This window comes from Festucalex cinctus, chromosome 19 (genome assembly GCF_051991245.1).
Source record: "Festucalex cinctus isolate MCC-2025b chromosome 19, RoL_Fcin_1.0, whole genome shotgun sequence".
NCBI lineage: Eukaryota > Metazoa > Chordata > Actinopteri > Syngnathiformes > Syngnathidae > Festucalex > Festucalex cinctus.
Genome location: NC_135429.1, coordinates 5,181,561 through 5,200,660, shown reverse-complemented (window position 1 = coordinate 5,200,660; position 19,100 = coordinate 5,181,561). Strand labels below are relative to the sequence as shown.

The 19,100-nt window shown below is 41.4% G+C and overlaps 3 protein-coding genes across 8 annotated transcripts in view; 1 reads left to right on the top strand and 2 right to left on the bottom strand.

The window, feature by feature from the left end:
* Nucleotides 1-451: 451 nt before the first annotated feature.
* On the bottom strand, nt 452-8,170 carry daxx (death-domain associated protein). Of its 4 annotated transcripts, none has more exons than XM_077507199.1 (12): nt 7,795-8,170; nt 6,477-6,673; nt 5,918-6,337; nt 5,703-5,834; nt 5,503-5,619; nt 5,158-5,389; nt 3,987-4,141; nt 3,798-3,897; nt 3,440-3,734; nt 1,781-1,975; nt 1,028-1,145; nt 452-954 (listed from the first exon to the last, which is right to left on the bottom strand). In XM_077507199.1, the coding sequence occupies exons 2-12, from the start codon at nt 6,660-6,662 to the stop codon at nt 895-897; spliced, it is 2,010 nt and encodes a 669-aa protein (XP_077363325.1). In that variant the 5' UTR covers nt 6,663-6,673; nt 7,795-8,170; the 3' UTR covers nt 452-894. The 4 variants fall into 4 exon arrangements, with proteins under 4 accessions (XP_077363325.1, XP_077363324.1, XP_077363326.1 ...); XM_077507198.1 differs by having other exon boundaries at nt 6,477-6,676; nt 7,795-8,169; XM_077507200.1 differs by having other exon boundaries at nt 1,781-1,972; nt 6,477-6,676; nt 7,795-8,169.
* Nucleotides 8,171-8,393: 223 nt separating this feature from the next.
* Nucleotides 8,394-19,100, bottom strand: part of tapbp.1 (TAP binding protein (tapasin), tandem duplicate 1) — a 37,944-nt gene continuing 27,237 nt past the window's right edge. For 2 of the 3 annotated variants that reach the window (XM_077507213.1, XM_077507214.1), the window contains exons 6-13: nt 12,614-12,730; nt 11,429-11,617; nt 11,105-11,344; nt 9,650-10,009; nt 9,241-9,564; nt 9,072-9,173; nt 8,802-8,830; nt 8,394-8,723 (exon numbers count right to left, since the gene is read on the bottom strand). In XM_077507213.1, the coding sequence (XP_077363339.1) occupies nt 8,712-8,723; nt 8,802-8,830; nt 9,072-9,173; nt 9,241-9,564; nt 9,650-10,009; nt 11,105-11,344; nt 11,429-11,617; nt 12,614-12,683 (1,326 nt within the window). In that variant the 5' untranslated portion in view covers nt 12,684-12,730 and the 3' untranslated portion in view covers nt 8,394-8,711. Of the gene's footprint in view, nt 8,724-8,801; nt 8,831-9,071; nt 9,174-9,240; nt 9,565-9,649; nt 10,010-11,104; nt 11,345-11,428; nt 11,618-12,613; nt 12,731-12,973; nt 13,317-19,100 lie in introns of those variants that run through there. The other variant, XM_077507212.1, reaches the window with a different exon arrangement.
* Nucleotides 13,532-17,741, top strand: LOC144007500 (major histocompatibility complex class I-related protein 1-like). Its single transcript, XM_077507215.1, has 8 exons — nt 13,532-13,698; nt 14,486-14,752; nt 14,879-15,148; nt 16,042-16,350; nt 16,433-16,534; nt 16,643-16,660; nt 16,772-16,851; nt 16,944-17,741. Exons 1-7 carry the CDS (start codon nt 13,641-13,643, stop codon nt 16,828-16,830), a joined length of 1,083 nt encoding a protein of 360 aa, XP_077363341.1. The 5' UTR covers nt 13,532-13,640; the 3' UTR covers nt 16,831-16,851; nt 16,944-17,741.

Genomic DNA, 19,100 nt, shown 5'->3' with positions numbered 1-19,100 from the left:
TATGAATATTTGTCTATATATATATGTCAAGTATATGTCTGTCTGCATCAGCCTATACTCTTAATTTGTTTCTTGACAGTTATATTTATTTAATGGCACAAGACTCCGTTTACAATTAACCAAACATTCGTCTCTGTCTATATTGACTGGTAGTACAACAACAAAAATAAATAAGAGTTGAAATCACCTATACTCAAATTAATACCATAAATTGCCGGTTCAAAAGAGAGTTGGAATATAAATGACATACCAGTGGCGGTCAGACACAAGCAATAGCTTTAGGTTAAAGAAATAAACAAACAAACAAACAAAAAACGCATGATAAACTAAGTCAAGCTGCTTTACTAACAAAAATGTTATTTCTAATGTAGTTAAACAACTATTAAAAATATATTTTTAATGTCACTAAAATTATTTTATGAATATTTTTATTTAAAAAAGTTCAAAGTCAAAAAGTTCATTACTTTATTACAAAATATCAAAAGTAACCCCTGACGTCTCCCAAACTGCGGAAAAGAACATCTTCTCCAAAATATAGAAATTAAAAATATACACAGGACACACAAGATGATTTTTGTTTTTTGTTTTTTAGACAAGGTTCAGACTCAAAATGTCTACCGCTCTCAACTCAAGACGTGAAGTGGACGGAGCTCAATGAAGCTGATGACAATGAAGGTCACTCGTCTCTGAGCATGATAAGGAGGCTGAGGTGGAAAAACCATCTCAAAATGTTTCTGCAGTAGCACTCAACATGAGATCCAATAAAAACATCCAATGCACTTCTAAGAAGGTAGAAAAATGTAAACAACTGGCGTTACAGCACCCCCTAGGTGTCCTGAGTTGAAGTTGCGCTCCCAATAGATAAAGAGGCTGATTTGAACTCGTGACGCTTGGTCAATCCGAGTCGGACAGTTCGATGATCTCCAAGGGGTCGCACTGGGTGGCGACGTTGACCTGTGGGGACGAGACAGACAAGTTGACGGAAGCGTTGGGACGAAAGGCAGGGTTAGGATGGTCCATGTCTTACTTTGTTCTTCTTTGGGGGCGGCGATTGCGAGCTGCTGACCAGCTGGCAGTCGGACGCTTCGGTGGTCCGTGACGGAGAGACGCAGATGACGCCCATGTCAAGCAGCACCTCCACCTCTCTGAAAGATTCCACACAGGGGGAAAAAAAAAAAAAATAGATATCAGGGCTTAACTCTTTGACTGCCAAACGGTATCCAAAAAACCCAAACGGTGCCAGCGGATTTGGAGCATTTTCACTCATCTTTCAAAGTAAACAGAATATTGTGTGGTATGATGACATAAATATGGTGGATACCATATGAAAGATTGGATTCCATTCTTTCATGAGAAAAAGAAGTATGTTTCTACCTGATTCCGTTCTTTAGTAATCACCATTTGAAATTAGGTTATTGGAGTGACATAAGGGAAAATACAAAAATATTAAGAGAAAAACAAGCTTTTTGTGAAAAGAATTTTTTTTGCACAACAGTGACTTTGACACTTTTTATTGAGTGACAAGGCAGTGCAGCACAAAGACATTGCGCTGCCCATTGAGAGAAAAAAAAATGTAATAAACGTAAATTAACGTTTTTGGCAGTATTTATTAGGATTTTGGAGTACGTCATTAAACGTTTTTGGCGGTCAAAGAGTTAATGATTCTGAAAGTTCTGTGATTTTTTTCCTCAATAAACCTATTATTATTATTATTATTTTTGTAAACAAACACAAGCAATATATTACGCAGTGTTGGATTTAATGACGGCGAGATATTCACCTGTCATTGCCGTTGATGTGTTTCTGTCCCGGCGTGGCGTTCCGCGTTTTCCTCTTGCGGCTCCGGCTCAATCTATGGTCGGGCGGCGTCGAACGAGGTGGCGAGGTGCCGTTGGTGATGGGCGAGTGGCACATCATCTCGAGCGTCGGCGGTAAGGATGCCTCACTGGTGTCTGCTGGGGGGTTGGTGCCGCTGCTGGGGGGGAGGAGTCACCCGCCATTTGACTTGACTCCCGATCAGGGTTATTATAGTTTGGGGAATTTTCATTTTAGTTAGTTTTTATTTCGTTTTGAGTTTTGTTTTTTAAATTAGTTTTCAGGGTGCTTCTGTTAGTTTTTATTAGTTTTAGTTTCAGTATTATTATTTTTTTTTAATGTGCGCAATATTTAATAAACACCATGGGAGCGATGTCATCTGAAGATGCTTTTCTATTGGCTGCTGCTAGATGACATCACTATTGTGTGACACTTTGAAATGTCCTTATTCTGGTGGTTAATATCAAAATAAATCTACCGTACTTAAAATTATATTTAAAATCATCCCAAATTGCTCATGCATTAAATTAATTACCAAAGACTAAAACGAGAGACATTTGTGCTTTATAATTAATTTTGTAAACATAAAATGTAGTTTCAGTTAGTTTTCGTTTTTAACTCATTCACTGCCTTTGACAAGTATACTTGTCAATTGTATTTTTTAGAGCGGTGCTAAATGGGGGCGAATCTGAGCATGCTCCACTGTAAATATCAAACTTGGAAACAACTTTACTGATGCCCAACCACCGGTAGATGACATCATTGCCCCATTTTATAGGAAATAAACACAGTTTCAGAGTCCATGGGAGAAATGGCTGTATTTTGGCAAACCTACATTTTTCTGCTGTCAATTATAAAAGAACGGGACGGGACAAAAAGTAGGGAGTCTATTCTGTTATTTGGTAGATTCGGTTTATATATAATTATTGAATGTAATATCATGTGAGTATTGGAAATGTAAAAATTTTCTATAATGACTGGCAGTGAATTTAAAAAAAAAAGAATTTTTGTTTATTTTATTTCATTTACGATTTTTGATTTTTTTTTTAAAGTTTTTTCATTCGTTTTTGTTAATTAAAATAACCTTGCTCCCGATAGGTTCAAAGGTGAAACCATCCACCAAAATTTCTAATTATTATTATTATTTTTATTTTTGAAAAATTAACTTTATCTAATTTTATTTAAATTTTCTTCTTTTAAATTAAATAAATTCATTTTCTAATGAATTTTGCGTTTGTGGATTATGAATGAAGCAGAAAAATCTACTTTTTTTTTTTTAATCCATCTGTGAGGGCAGCCATTTTGCTACTTAGCTGTCAACTAAAAATGACATCACAGTATCTCAGGGCAACGACCAATCACGGCTCACCAGGTTTCTGCGTTTGGTCATGTGACGGTCGCAAGCTGATCCGTGATTGGTTGTTAACCGTGCCATTCTGATGTCATTTTCAGTGGTAAAGTCACAAAATGGCCGCCTCGTGAGATGGATAAAAACAGGTGGATTTTGCTGCTTTATTCATATTCCACAAACATATTATTGTCAGGAAAATGTTGTCTTGCTAATTTGGAACTCTATGCGAGTGTAATTTGCCACAATACCCTAAAACTTGAGATTTACTCCCACCTCTGGTTGCTGGTGACCTGATCGGCAGGACGGGGGGGCTCCTCAGTTGCGGCGGCGACGGCGCTCTCGTCGGATGAGGGCGGGCGGGGCTGAGCGGGCTCCGATTGGCTGGGGCTGTCGTTGGCGGAGGTGTCGTCCGACAACAGCGAGACGCCCGACATGCTGAGGTCAGAGTGGAGGCCGCTCGTGACGGCCTCGTTGTCCGCCGTCACTGTCGCCTCGCTGACGTTTCCTGTCGTCGGCTCGTCCTCGTCGCTCATTTTCTCCGCCAAGTTGCCGTCGTCGTCATCGTCATCTGATGAGGGGAGGAAAAAAGGCGTTAGATTTGATTTCAAGATGATATGTCAACGGTTCTGACCAGGTCCATCTTGCTGGTTGCTGGCTTGGATCTCTTCGTCAATGTCTGCTTCTGAGGACAAGTCCTCCTCCTCATCATCATCATCTTCCTCCTCGTCCTTCTGCAATGATGATTCAAACAAAATGAGAGAAAAAAAACAAAAAAACAATCCCGGCGGCGATGCGGCCGGTGGCCATCGAGCCCTCGTACCTCTTCAACGTGCCGCCGCGTTTTGTCATCCTCGTCCGTGTTGTCCTGTTGGGTGGCGTATTTGTTGATGACGTCCTCCAGGCGGTTCAGGCCCAGTTCGCGGTTGTGCCGTAACTTCCGGAGCAGCGTGGTGTCCTTGAGCGCCGGGTCATTGTCTGTGGAGACGAGGAGAAGGTTTTGTTTTGTTTTGTTTTCTTACGCAGTGCAGGCAATTCCGAAATTGCCAATATCCCGGACATTACACAAAATTGTTCGCTGAAAATGTAAACATTGTTGGCTGAGAATCTGAATTTTAGAAGTACAATAGAATTTTAAAGTAGCAGTTAGTGTTAATTTTATCCACCATTTTAAAATTTTGTCTTAGTTTTAGTCCCGTTTCAGTCACGCTTGTTAGTTTTTAATCAGTCAACCTCATCGCGTTTCGTCGACTATAAATATAGCATTTTAGTCTTTTTAGTCCAAGAAAACTTAATTTTATTCATCTAGTTTTACCACTGTACATTTTTAAAACTATTTCACAAATTTTCTCTCATCTCTTAGATGGAAAAACATCATCACACACTATTACAGTAGCTACTATCCATGCTATGAGCTAGTAAGTTTGCCAGCATTAGTTTGCGGTCAGATCCGGCGACAAATGTGTGTTGACGAAATTATTTTTGTTTAGTTTTCGCTGACGAAATTAACACTAGTAGCAGTTGTTTGACGATTTATAGTTATTTTAACACCAACGCTAACTTCTGTTAGCTCATCATTAAATGATGGCATTAAGCTAACAGATGTTGTTAAATGAAGTTACGTGGTTCAGTTGACAAGACTGTCAAAATTTGCACTGCAAATGTTAAATATAAAATAATAATTTGAAAGTAGCAGTTGTTTGAAGATTTATACTTATTGTTACACAAATGCTAACTTGTTTGCCCATCTCAGGCATTATATGATAGCATTAAGCTAACAGACGTTGTTAAATGAAGGTTAAAGTTTAGTTGACAAGATTGGTGTTAAAATTTACAATGCTAAATATAATAACATTTTTAAAGTAGTAGCTGTTTGAAGGTTTATACTGTAGCATAATAGCCAACTTAAGCTTTCTACAAAATTAATTCTTTAAATTAAACCAGGTCAGCTGGCAGTGGACAGGCCCTGTCCAAGACAATTAGGCGGACCTTACCGGGTTTATATTCGCTGGTAAGTTGGCAGCCGAAATCATAAAGCAGGTCCTGCTGGCGCCTCTGCTGGATTTTACTGCCGGTGTCGGTGAAAGCCTTGCGGGCGAGCCGCTCCAGCTCCTTGCTGCTCAGGTGCAGGTTGTGTTGCTTGCTGGCCAGCTTGACCTGCTGCAGGATGTCCTGGTAGTCAGGCGGGTTCATGCAGACCTCGGCGCTGTTGATGTAACGCTGGATCTGACGGGACGACAAAACGATTGAACGTAGCCGTTCTCAAATGGTGGAGAAAGGACCAGCGGGGTTCCACAAGTCATAGAAAAGAAAAAAAACTTTATTCGACAGACTCTCACCCTCTTGCTAATCTCGGGATAGCTGGTGTCACTGTAGAGGATTTTGCGCTCGAGGATTCGGCCCGTCAGCGAGGTGCAGTCCTTCAGCTCGCACAGCTTCTTGTAGATCTTCATCATCTGCACCAGGAGCAAAAACAAAGCGGCTCGAGCGGCGTAGCCTGGCAGGACATATAAGCGCCGCGGACGAAAAGCAGGCCGACCTTGTGCTTGAGCTTGTGCTCCTGAATGTACAAGGAGTCCTCGGCATCCAGGTCGTCCAACGAGAGGTCGGCTCGCTGCAGACGGCAGATCTCGTCATTGTACACCTTCAGCAGGTTCTCCAGATACGCGATCTGGAAGCACAAGCATCGCTGAGGAGAATTCGCCGAAACACGGGATGTCAAAATGGGGTTGAAGCAGCCGTCGGGACGCTAACCTGCTTCCTGGAGGCCCTGCTTGCTTTTTTCTCCGCTTTCTGCCGCTCTTCCTGAAGCCCCGACGTGGACGGCTTCTCGTCTTCCGTCGCCGGGTTCCCTTCTTGTTCTCGCGCGCCCGTCGCGACAGTCTTGCTTGTCAACGAGGAAGACAGAGGACAATCCGACGTTGAGGTAGAATGGTTCTCAAGGTTCTTCTTCTTCTTGCTCCTGTCTTTGTGCTGCTTGAGCACCATGCACAGTTCATAGATGTAGACAAACACCCTGGAACGGTTGGCTTCCAGGCGGGTCAAACATCGGCCCAAGCTGTTACGGAACTCCACTGACGACAGGTAGTTGCTGCAGGCTTTGGCGTGGTTCTTCTTCAGGAATTCCAACACCTGTGGGCAATCCTGGGTCACAGTCACGACGTGCTCCACAAACTGAAGGGAGGAAGACAACAGACAACACAAACATCGGAGAACTGCTGTTAATGCTTCCCTGGTCGCATCAAAAAAAAAAGAAAGAAAAAAAATCCGGTCTGAATTAAGATTGCCTAAAGAACTGGTTCCAGAGCGTCACCTCGGAGAACAACTTGTGATTCTCCGCCTGCAGAATGTGCTGCTGCTTCTTGGCCAAAGTGAAAGGCGACTGGGTGATGTGGGTCGGGGTGGACAGCTGTACCCGGCGGGGCGGGGACGACGGCTGAGGGACATCCTCTTCCTCCAAGACGATGACGTTTGAGGTGGATGCCAGCGCCACTGCCATGTTGTGAGATTCTTCTTTGAGACCAAAAAAAAAAAAAAAAGACACAGGAAGTGCAACATAAACATTTTAGTGCCATAGATAGTGGTTTGCTCATGCTCTTATTGTTGGTCACAGCTTCAAAACAGGTCCCATTTATATCCTCATTGAGCAAACGAACAAGAGAGAGAGAGAGAGAAAAAAAAAAAAAGCACACTGTTGGGTCGGCTGCTTCAGCTCAGTTTGTTCTGCTAGGAACTGTCAGATGCTCGAGGAATTGTGGATAGGCATGTTGACATGGTCACAACTAGGGGTGTGCTCAAAAAAATCGATACGGCAATATATCGTTGCGGGGCTCATCACAATACACGTATCGATACGCAGGCGTCAGAATCGATATTGCTTGTTAACTTTAAATCGGCAGTTCACGTTTGCCTTTGCGGCTTGCATTGTACCTAAAAAATAAAAACCAGCAGCGTCTTTGAAGTTAATTGCCTTCAATTCATGCAAAAATAGCTCACCGGTGATTGGACACTGTGTCTTGCTAAGAAAAATGAAAGCAGAGGAAGAATGTCAACATTTATTTATTGATAAACTTAACATGGCATGTGTCTCAGTGTACCAATTTTCCTATATTTTGTTTAAAAAAAAAAAAAAGTGTCTTATTTGGGATACATATGTATCGCGATACGTATCATATCGTAGCCCCCGTATCGTGATACGTATCGTATCGTGAGGTTGGCGGCAATACCCAGCCCTAGTCACAACAGCTCACCTCCTCTCACACTTAATGACGCACGCATTACAGGAGCTCTTCGAAGATGATCATAATTTGCCTCGCATCAAGGTGAAAACTGATATTTTTACATCTTCCTTGACTTCAGTCCAAGGACATTTATTACACACCTCGTATTCTGAAGCACTGTATTATTTAGTCATCCCTGTGAAAAGATCCGAGCAAATTGGCTCACTTAACAAACGTCGTTCCAGCACGTCAAAGAAGCTCTGAAATGTAACATGTGAACTGAAAGGAAGCTCGTAACGCCACATACCGGGACACACCGCGAGCATAAAGATACCTTTTAACACGATGACAAAAATAAATACAATTAATCGATCAATCAAAATACGATCAAAATTTCGGACGTATACCAACCTGTTGTTTAGCACCAGATAACACTCGGGACGAAACATCAACTCCCGCTCGCCATTGTCCAAATACTTCCCCTCGTTAGCTTACATTAGCATTAGCGACCTATTACCGCGCGACTTCACGCGAAGTAATAACTACCGGGATTTGAAAATAAACCGATCGTCTCTGGCTAGTAAAAAAGTCTCGTCGAAAAGTTGGCGATATCTCACAAGATGATGTGTCTCGTCTCGGGGATTTGTATGTCCATCAAAACAACCTAAAAAATTTTGGAGAGCCCTCGGAAACGTCTATTGAAGCTCTCCCGATCAGGTCGAGCTCATCATCTTCCGACACGTCTTCAACGGGTAGTAGGCTAATTGCAAACCTGGCCCACTAGCGCCGTCCTATGCCGCGGAGGGGAACTTGTTATGAGCGTCGAAAATGAAAATACCTGTACAGTGACAGCACATTTACATTTGCAGGACGTTGAGCAAAAAAAGGAAAACTAATTTGTGTTAAATGTGTCAAATCCTGAAATAAGTATGATGAATGAATAAATTAATTCAAAGTCCTAAATCCTGGTAAATGATGAGCAGAGGGAAAACAATAACTTGAGTCCAGTGCACTGTGTTGAGAATTTTTATTAATGTTTGCAAAGCTTAAATTATAATCAATACCAAAATACCATAATCAAACATGTATTAGAACAAATAAACAAGCCTGACAAATTTCTTGAGCACTCAGATTTGAAATTCCCTAAAAACACACAGCAACGTTTAGCAATTATTAGAGGGATTTAAAAGCACTCATGTTATTTTTTCTTTACATAAAAAGTCTTGTTGGCTGCCACTAATGTGTAACAAGGAAAAAGTAAAAACTTGTTAAAACGCATCCTTGTGTTTGGATTTTCCAGTGTTGCTTGACAAAGCGGGCAAGCCTCTTCACTTCTCTTTCTGCAGAAAGTTGAAAGTTAAAAGTTCACATAGTGACAAAACATTAAGTTTGACATTTTGTTTGAGAAATAAACTTACCTTGTCTGATTCCTCTGCCTCGTTCGAACCTTCAGACGAAAACAAAATACCTTCACTTTGATGTTCATGCTTGCAGCGCATGCTTTGCGCTGCTGAAATCAAATCATCTAAGATATTTGCGGTCGAAACTATTAATATAAGTAATTCAACTTGATTTATTTACTTAATTTGCTATTTGTGGCGGCCTCAAAGGTGCACTGGGTAACCCAGCTAAACAATAGCAACACAATGCTAACCGACAAGCACATTAGCTTAGCAAATGTTCGCCACCTGAGGGGAGGAAGGTCCAGGAGACGATCTTGATGAGGCCGTAGAGCACCAAGGCCACGCCCACCATCGCCATGGAGTCCTCGATGGACGGCGTGCTGAAACCTGATAGGGCGAAAATCATGACAGCGTCTGACATGAAAATCACTTTGCAAATTTAAGACCACATTACCGATGACTCTGAGGGCCACGCTGGCTCGCCGCGTGCCCCCGGGATGCTCGGCGACGCAGGTGAGCTCGCCTCCGCCTCCCAGCGCCGCGTCCGACGTGTCCAGGTCCAGCCGGGTGTCCTGGCTGTAGGTGCCGTCGCCGGCCTGCCTGTGGCCGGTGAGGCGGCCGGGTCCCAACGACCTGCTCTTGCCGTCGGGCCCTTTCAGCTCCCAGCTCAGCTCCAGGGAATGGGGGGCAAAGCCCGAGGCCTCGCAGTGGACTGTCAGAGACTGACCGGGGGCGGCGAGGGGCAACGGGGACGGGTGGATGGACAGGGAAGGAGGTTCTAGATGTAAGGAAAAAAAACAACAACAACAAAAAAAGAGTTGGAGTGGAAGTTGAGTTTCCATTCACTGACTTTTTTGACTCACCTGCGATCTCCAGCTGAATGGTCACCTGAGCCAGAAGGTGCGGCAGGTACACCATGCAGATGTACATTCCCGCGTGGTCCACTCTGGCCTCCCGCAGCACCAGAGACGCGTTGCCACTCCGGTGCAGTCCCTCAAAGTCCATGGCGGCGCCTTCCTCCGGCGACTCGGCCAGCCGGTCCGATTTGCCGTCGTACGCCAGCAGCAGTCGGCCGCTGCCTCGGGACTGGTAGCGCCACTCCACGGCAAAGCCGGACCCGTACAGAGGGGAGGCGGGGTCGGCCCAGAACTGGCAGTCCAGCAGAACCGGCTCCCCGAGTCTGGACTGCACCGCCATTGTGGTGGAGGTCACGCTGAGGACAACTGAGGAGGGGAGGAATAAAAAGCGCATGAGAACTTCCTCAATAATAATCAACGCTAAAACTAATCAAGACATAAACTGATGTTTTTTCAATCACTCAAACACAATATTTAAAGCGGTGTCTTCTTCACAGTGAGTACTTTAGTGTATTTTTTTTGTTCTGCGAACAAATTTGTGTCTTTCTTAAACACTATTGTCATGCAACATGTCACATCGTCAGCTCTTTCATTTTATAAACTGTGACACAATTTTTGGAACATTACATAAGTAAATAAATAAATGACTTAAATATGAAATCAATCTTAATATTCCATGATAATATTAATATTCCAAAAAAGTCAAAACATAAAATGTTTTAAAACTTTAAAATTGAAGATATTTGCGTGCATATCACAGTAGTGTGATTTTATTATGTGCCATCATGTGACTTAGTATCTCATCTTTGTAGTAGATTGCATGAGCACATACACGTACGTACTTTATTTTTATTTGTTTGTATGTTGCTTTATGTTTTATTTTTGTTGTTTCAAAGTAATCTTTAACATCTTGTTTGTTAAGGTTGAAAAAGAAGTAATGAAAACAGCATTTTTCGTTATTTTTTTGTATTTGTAGTTTCTGAACAGTACATGATAAAGTATTTGTTTAAATTTCTTTTCCTATGATCACTTTGTGCACTTTAAGAACGTTTAAAAAAAATATTTTGTCATGGTTGGAATGTTTCTGGGGGGAAAACATTGATAAATTATTTTCTAATTATTAATTAACTTTCTCCTAATTTTGAAAAAAAACAAACACTTAAAGGTTGAAAATTGATTGTGAATAAGCAATTCTACCTTATTTCTTTTTTTCAATTATTTCAAGATGACTATAATTTTCAAAAAGTATCGATATTGATATTGTTGATTCTGGTCCTGTATTTACTAAAATTTGCAGTATCGCACACCACTCATGAGTCTTCTTCGCCTGAACACTTTCCGTACATTTCCCCGCCACTTTTATGAGGCGCTCCCCCTAGTGGCCTGCCGAGTAATTTCTCAATAACTAATCGACAATGGCGCCATTCTAGTAAACTACAAATATCGATACTTGGCCAGTACCGTCCAGCTCGTTGGTCTGGGTGGGCGCGCGCATGATGCTGGACGTGCCGGCGCCCCCGTCCAGACGCTGAACGGCGGCGGAGAACCAGTCGGCCTGCAGGTATACGGGGCTGAGCTGGCCCGCCAGCGAGGCGGCCCATGAGATGGTGGACGTCTGCGGCTGGAAGCGGTTCAGCTCACAATACGGCTTGCGGTTGGAACCTCTGCGAGAGCGCCGGTGACACAGCGTCGCCGCCGGATCTGTTCAAAGTGGAGAGGCGACAAACGGCGGGTTATCCTCCATGTGGTTATTAGGACGTTTTTCTTTGCGCACGCCAAACAGACCGGCGACATGGTAGACTCTGAGGATGCTGGGGTCATCCGAATCTTGGAGGCTGGCTGCACGGTGACCGTCTGTCCTGATGTGAAGCAGGGACTTCTCCTGGCTCGGCGGCGCCGTTAGGCCACCTTTCGCCGCCTTCTCGTTCAAATACCAGCACTCCAGCGCGGGACAGGAGGAGCGGCTGGCGACGGCTGCGGGAAGGCCACAAGCAGACAACAAGTGGAACCAGTCGACTCACTTGTGGTGCACCAAAATGGCAAAAAAAATTTTTAGTCACTGGAATCTTTGTTAATGAAGGCGTGTTATTGAGTGTAATTGCTGTAAAGAGCCAATAGATGTCGCTGTGTCTTAGTAACTACCAATTAGCAAAAAATGTTTTTATTTTCTAAGGAAGCACACTACAGTCTATCTTTAAGTTTGGATTTTAATATTGGAGTAAACTACAGTTTTAATCATGTTTTTCTTTAAACATAAACATTTTCTTTTTTTTAAAACATTTGCTATCTAAAAAAGGCGTTAAAAAAATTTATTTAAACTGAATTTCATACAGATTTTTTTTTTAGGTGCAATATTTTTGTGTCGTTTTTTTTAAGTGAACATTCTAATTTCAATTTCATAATTTTCACTCCTAATGGCGAAATTTGTAAAAGCATTTACCCTCTTGTGCTACTTGCTGAAAAAAAAGTTGTGTAAATTTTGATACTTTAAAAGTGAAACCTTCATATCCCTAGAACATGAATCAATCATGAAAAAGAAAGCAAAAAGTTTTCGTGACCATCTTGTATTTTTGTTGCTACCTTTTACAGAGGTTAAAAATTATACAGTATAATTAAATCAACAATAATTTGAAACCAATGACTTTGTATAGGCCAATTAAACCTGTGCAGTTACATCCTACTATTTTTTTAAAGTTACCTTGACTTGACTTTTGCCATTATTATGCGTATTTACATCAAGTGACACAAAGCTTCATTTCATTGTTATTATGCGCTTCAACCACAAGGGGGCATGCGCACCAAATTCCGTTAAAAACTTGATTAAAACGAAACTATAGTCGTCATAACGTTACATAAGTGTGTGTGACAACATTAATAAACTGCAGCATGATATGAAATGCTCTTCAGCATTGTTCGGTACATTTTACTGAAAATGTTTTTGAAGGGGAAGTGCATTTGTTGCATGCATACCTTGGACGAAGCAGCTCAGCAGGACGACATTACAAACGGACCAAATGTTCGTCAGTGTTGTTCCACTCATTCTGGTTTCTTCTTCTTCTTCTTTTCGTCTTGTTTTTGTTGTTCTTTCTGTAAAAGTGAGCCGAGCAACCGTAACGTGTCTGTCTTTGGTTTGCAAGTTCCAACCCCCTCAAAACAACTTTCACTTTCACTCTCCGCTTCCAGTTCGTTGACGGAGAAAAGCGTCACCTTCCGTTTACGGGAAGGGTGCAAAATAGATAAGAAAACACCCGTAAAGTGAACACATAAATAAGTTATTAAATGCGAATTTGTTTGCTATCACTGCACGAGCTACACTGTAGGTTTGTTTACCTTTGTCGTGAGCCGAGCAACACCCTTGATTCATCTTGTGATTAGTTCAACGTTCAAAAATGCCGATGAACCGGTGCAATGAGAAGCACTTTGGTCGCAGTCCTTAAGCCAGAAAAATCCATGAAAATCAAGTAAAAACAAAGTCATAGTTTTGGTGGGGAAACGTCCTTAATACAGTATAAGTAGAGCTACACATCACAACAATTGGACATAAAGTGCTGTGTTTCAAAAAATACACTCAGCCTAAACCAATATTTGAATATTGGCCTGCCACCTGGGGAAAGCATAATAGCTACAGTCATTTAGTCATTCTTAGCAAATCGTGAATAAATTAAGTCTAAGTGGGGAAGCTTGAAGCCTCTTTTTTTAAAGAATTGTTCAGGATTACCAAAAAAAAAAAAAATCACGACCACCGTACAGCGCAAATTCCACATCCAATATGGCGGCGGCGTTGACGTACGATTTAGCACTCAGAGTGGGCTTTATAGATATTTGCTGTTTATTACAGGATCACGTGATTTCAGAGAAATCTTTTCTCTTTCAGTTATCTCGCACTACCAAGAGGTGTCGCCAGTGTCGCGGGTCCCAACCACCACCACCACTGACGTTAGTCAACTCCTCTAACATCTCACGATCGGACCGAAGCATTCATCCTCCACCCGATAAGATGCATTTATTCGTCTTTTTTGTGGTGGTGGCTGGGCAAATACACCGAGTGATGTCAGGTAAGTGCACTTTGTTACCCCACTGCTAATTTTCTTGTTAGGATTCATGTCGACGCTATTTGCAACCAACACTTGTTAACATTTCCTTCATTTATCTACTCGGTCAACATGAGCGCAAAACGCGAACACTCGATCGTATTCTCGTACTAGACAATTGTAATGTAACTTTTTATTGGAATATTTAGTTGATAAAAACGTGAAACTCAATAATTCCACAATTTAAGATAAATATTAAATAAGGAAGTCTACGTGATAAACAAGTTCGTGAGCGACCCGCTCAAAGTTTATTTCAGGCATTCGTTCAGGAAATGATAACAGCGCTCACTTTCGTTATGATGGTATTCAAAGTATTTATTATATATACATTTTTTAACCCTAGTTTATCAATATGTACTTCAAATTGTCTTAAGAATGTTAACTGTTTTGAGCACCGGTTTAATTTAATTGTAATAAAATAGTTTTTAATATAATGATTACATTAAATTCATTGTAATTATTTATGCATACAGGGACATATGTGAGGTTTTTCATTTTTACATTTTAAATGATAATTAAATGATTTGAATTCATATTTCAGTTTCTTTTGTAAGTGTTTGTATTATGTAAATCCCCAATGCGGTTTGTCGTAAGATCTTGCTTAGGGTGTCAAATTAGTGCCAATAAACGCATGTTTAGTGTTGCAATGTTCCAAGTGCAAACAGAATCATTTAGAATACAATTATTACAAGATTGCTGAACATGAAAAGAAATGAATCAAATGTGTGTAAATTCCTGGTTTTTCTTTCAGTGACTCACACGCTCAATTATTTTATGACAACGTCCTCAAAAGTTGCAAAGCTCCCAGAGTACTGGGAGAGCACGTATGTTGACGGCGTTCAGATCTTGCACTATGACAGCAAGAGCAGGAACACAACAGCCAAACAGGAGTGGATGAATAAAATTACAGAAAATGATCCATACTTCTGGGAGCGAGAAACAGACGGCAGTATCGGCAATGAGCAGATCCTCAAAAATAACATTGAAATTGCTAAAGAGCGATTCAACGAAACTGGAGGTATGTTAACCTTCGATCTTCTGCTTGTCAAATTTACAGAGTTTGACGCGCTCGCACAATTAAACACATCATCGCGATCTCATCTCTGAACATCCTGTCACTTCATCACGCGCGCGATACTTTCAGGTGTCCACATGTTCCAGGTGATCCAAGGCTGTGCATGGGACGATGAGACGCATGAGGTTGACGGTTGGGAGTATTACAGTTACGATGGAGAAGACTTCATCTCATTTGATGTGACGGCAACGAGATGGATCGCAGCTCAGCCGCAAGCGATGGTCACCAAACACAAATTGGACCAAAACATAAATTACAAGAAACACGTCCTCACTGAGCTGTGTCGTGACCAGTTGAAGAAGCATCTGCACAATGGCAAGGATTTCCTGATGAGAATAGGTACGTTGGTGTTCGTGTTGGATTATCCGCCATTTTTAAATTTAGTCTCAGTTTTAGTCCAGGTTCAATCATGTTTTTATCATAGTTAGTCAACCTCATCTCGTTTCTCATTTAGTAAATGTCCCAAAATCGATTTTATTGAAATTATTTTTTACTGCCTTATTTGTGTGTGTCTTCATTAGGAGCGCTGTTCATGCTGTATATGATTTGGCCACATAGGGGCAGTGTGGTTCCGTGCATAGTGATACACTGTTAAGTTTTCGCCACATTAGAGAGTAGAAGGAAAAAGTCACGATCAAATTATGCCAATAATTTTTTTTTTTTTTTTTTTAATATATATGCATATGCCGGTGAATATTGTAAAGATATTTTTCTGAATACATTTTTGATACGTTTTGTATGAATAGCCTTTCTTTTGAAAGAAAGAAAGAAAGAGCCGTGAGTAGCACGCTAATAATTGGCATTAGCGAGTCAGACTGGAATAGATTATGATGATTCTTTGCACATCTATAAATTTGAAGCTGAAATCGTTCTCAATAAAATAATTTTGAAAAAAAATTGTTCCGAATCGAAGTGTGAGACAGTCCCACCCTTAATTTTAACCCCTGTATATTTTCTTGTTAGTAGATTATGTTGAACACACAATTACAGTATATCAACAAGTGGCTACTATATGGCTCCATGCTATGATCTCTTACGTTAGCTAGCATTAGTTAGCTGTGACTTAACTTGATGAGTTGGTGTTAGCACGCCCCCTACAGCAAAGCCGCTGTCATTACAACCTGTACACTTTCCACTTTGTCACCTATTCTGTCCATTTTTTTCCTCCTCACACATACTCATTGTCTTCTGTCTTGCTCACATGTTCTCTCCATCTTTCTCTTCGTGTGCAGAGCTTCCCACAGTTTCTCTGCTCCAGAAGACGCCATCGTCTCCCGTCACCTGCCACGCGAGCGGTTTCTATCCCAGCACGTCGGCCCTCTTTTGGAGGAAGGACGGCGAGGAGCTTCACGAGGACGTGGAGATTGGGGAGCTCCTCCCCAACCACGACGGAACCTTCCAGACCACGGCCCAGCTGAAAGTGGAGGTGACGCCCGAGGCGGAGGGCAGGTACGATTGTGTGTTCCAGATGGCCGGCGTCAAGGAAGACATCGTCGTCAAGCTGGAGGGAAGAAACATCCTGAGCAACGCGCGCATCCAAGGTGACTCACGCGCCCTCCTCGTGTGTCGTTCACGTCGTCCTTGTCACGTTTTCCAATGTCCTCCGTTCTTGTCGCGAGGAAGACGCGAAGATGATGAGGTCGGTCGCCATTCTCACCTTGGCGATCCTCATGCTGATGCTTGCGCTCCTCGTGCTCCTCGCCAAGATTCACATCAGCAGACAAGGTGAGGGACGCAAATGTTTGGTTTGTCAGGAAGATCCAAAGTGGACGTCGTTTGTCTGGCGCCATTTGGGGCAAAAAGTAAACAGAATTGTTTCTCTTTTTGTTTCAGCAAAATACTTTAAAGCGCGTAAGTAGAATGTTTTTTGTTGTTGTTGTTGTTTCTTTTGAGCCACAACAAACAAGGCAGTACGTCACGTGTTTTTGTTCACCGTCTCACGTTGTGTTTATGCTCCCCCAGCCGTTTCCTCGGGTCCGGATCTTATGTCCACATCTGATTCGGAGACTGCTTCCAAGTGAGGACGCAGCAGCTGTCAAACGGTGAGTTGCCTCACCCGCGCGGGCATGAGGGTCGGTTTCGCTAACGTGGTTTTACGTGCACTTTACACTCGCATTTGCTCTGTTTCCTCCAGGTGTCGGAACACACGGGACAGATGATTCTGAGTCGGCGTCCTTCCCGTTTGGATTTGAAAACAGAGATGAGGCAGAATTATAAATAATCTATTTTTGTAATGCTCAGTTGTTGTTTTTTCTAGTTTTGGTGTGTTAGATTTGTGGCTTGCTTTCTACTCTCCGTGTTGAGTTTAGTGTCGGGTTGGATTGTAGTCAACCTACAAAATGTTTTGGCATATGACGCAGTTGAATCATCAAATCACATAGTCTATTTGAATTAGTGCTGTCAAACGATTACAATTTGTAATCTGATTAATCACATTTTTAAATTTTGATTAATCACGATTGATCAGCTAAATTACTTGCGTAATATAAAATAACTACAAAATACCGTAATATTTTGACATTAATGCATTTTATTATCTGAATCTCATTTGCAAACATTGATTAAATGCATGTACGCAATTGCATGCATGCGTGTATTGCTCAAAACAAAACAGCATCATATCAATTGGGCGCAATTCAGCAATTATATTGCAAAGAACGTGCTAAATACTGACAAAAACTTGGTAACAGCATCATATCAACTGGGTACAATTCAGCAATTATTAATTAATTACATGCAAATTACTTTTGTTTTATCCATGGCATTACCTGTTTATGACATTTTGCATTGTTTTGTTAGCATTAGGCTAACTGGACTGGCAGAAGGCAAAGCTATGTTTTTTCTTTTCTTTTCTTTTTTTAAAAAAAAAAGCAATGTACAATATACTCTCTGTTTTGTTTTATAGTAAACATCAACTATGAGTGACAGTAAACAGATTGAAGCCTCTTCTTTTTCTTTTTTTCTTTTTTTAAGTATTGTTCACTTTGTGCCAAACCGTTGCTTGCTGACAAGCAAAATAAAAGTCCTGAGTAAGGTCAGTCAGTCTCCTAAGTCAGGTGACTTTGACCTGAAGTAGCCTGCGAGACTGTTGGACAAATAGCTCACCAGTGATGGGACATTGTGATTTTCTAGGAATGTTGTAGAAGTGATCCTTTGAAAACGTGAACCCTTGCTAAGAACGTACATATAAAGACAGTATTGCCAATCTTAATTATGTTTCCTAATTTATGTGAGAAATCATTAACATGATGAGTCTTCTCATAAATTAAAATAAAATAATTAATGTAAATAATTATGATTATGAGACGCATAGAAATGCCGTTAATCCTTTCCATCCTTCCACAACAGAAATTTTAATTGAATGGGGAAAATAGCTCTCCAGAATTTTGTCCATCCATCCATTTTCTTGACCGCTTATTCCTCACAAGGGTCGCGGGGGTTGCTGGCGCCTATCTCAGCTGGCTCTGGGCAGTAGGCGGGGGACACCCTGGACTGGTTGCCAGCCAATCGCAGGGCACACAGAGACGAACAACCATCCAGAATTTTGTATTAAAAAAAAACAAACATACAGTCATGACATAATGAAATAATGGCCATTGTGCTTTGTTCACCTTGGACAGTTTTTTGAGACCTCTGAACTCCTTTCACGCTCATCAGTACGGCACTAAAAGTAGTTGTTCATATTTTAAATTGTATTTGTATTTAATTGATTCTTTCACATGCCACTAGAGGGTGCGCACGTACTGGGACCCATATCACGTTTAAGAATCACTTATTGACCACCGCTTTAATCCAATTACACATTCTTCCATAACTGCTTTCACTTCAACAAACAACTGCATTCATCGGAATGTGACGTTAATATTGATAGTACTGAACATGCTTGACCAATAAATGGATGATCAGAGCCAACCAAAACTTGAAAATGCCAAATGGAGTGCACTACTTGGCTGTGACTGGCAGAGACGCTGTCGAGTCACGCTCAACAGGTTTGCTGTCTAAATGACGTTTCAAGTTTATGCTAATTAGCCAAAAATGTGTAAATAAAACAATATAAATGTTGTGAAATGTGATAAGATGTGATTTTACTGTTACTTAATCATAAAATATTGGTGTTGGTGCACCTTCCCATCTTGCTGACTGAGCATTCCACCTCACAATATGCTGTTTTTAGAAGGTTGTAGAACATTTTTGATTCGGGATCCCGTATTGCAGAATACACTATTTGTTATTACTAACTCGGGGACACAGAACAAAAAACAATCCAATGTACCTGTTTTAACCTGTAAGT

Excerpts from the sequence above, each read along its gene's own strand:
- daxx (XM_077507199.1), bottom strand. The coding sequence starts at position 6,662 with ATGGCAGTGGCGCTGGCATCCACCTCAAACGTCATCGTCTTGGAGGAA. Across the intron at positions 5,620-5,702 it reads AGCACAAGCTCAAGCACAAG|ATGATGAAGATCTACAAGAA; the intron begins GTCGGCCTGCTT and ends CTCCTGGTGCAG. Across the intron at positions 5,390-5,502 it reads ATCCCGAGATTAGCAAGAGG|ATCCAGCGTTACATCAACAG; the intron begins GTGAGAGTCTGT and ends TCGTCCCGTCAG.
- LOC144007500 (XM_077507215.1), top strand. The coding sequence starts at position 13,641 with ATGCATTTATTCGTCTTTTTTGTGGTGGTGGCTGGGCAAATACACCGA. Across the intron at positions 15,149-16,041 it reads GGATTTCCTGATGAGAATAG|AGCTTCCCACAGTTTCTCTG; the intron begins GTACGTTGGTGT and ends CTTCGTGTGCAG. Across the intron at positions 16,351-16,432 it reads GAGCAACGCGCGCATCCAAG|ACGCGAAGATGATGAGGTCG; the intron begins GTGACTCACGCG and ends GTCGCGAGGAAG.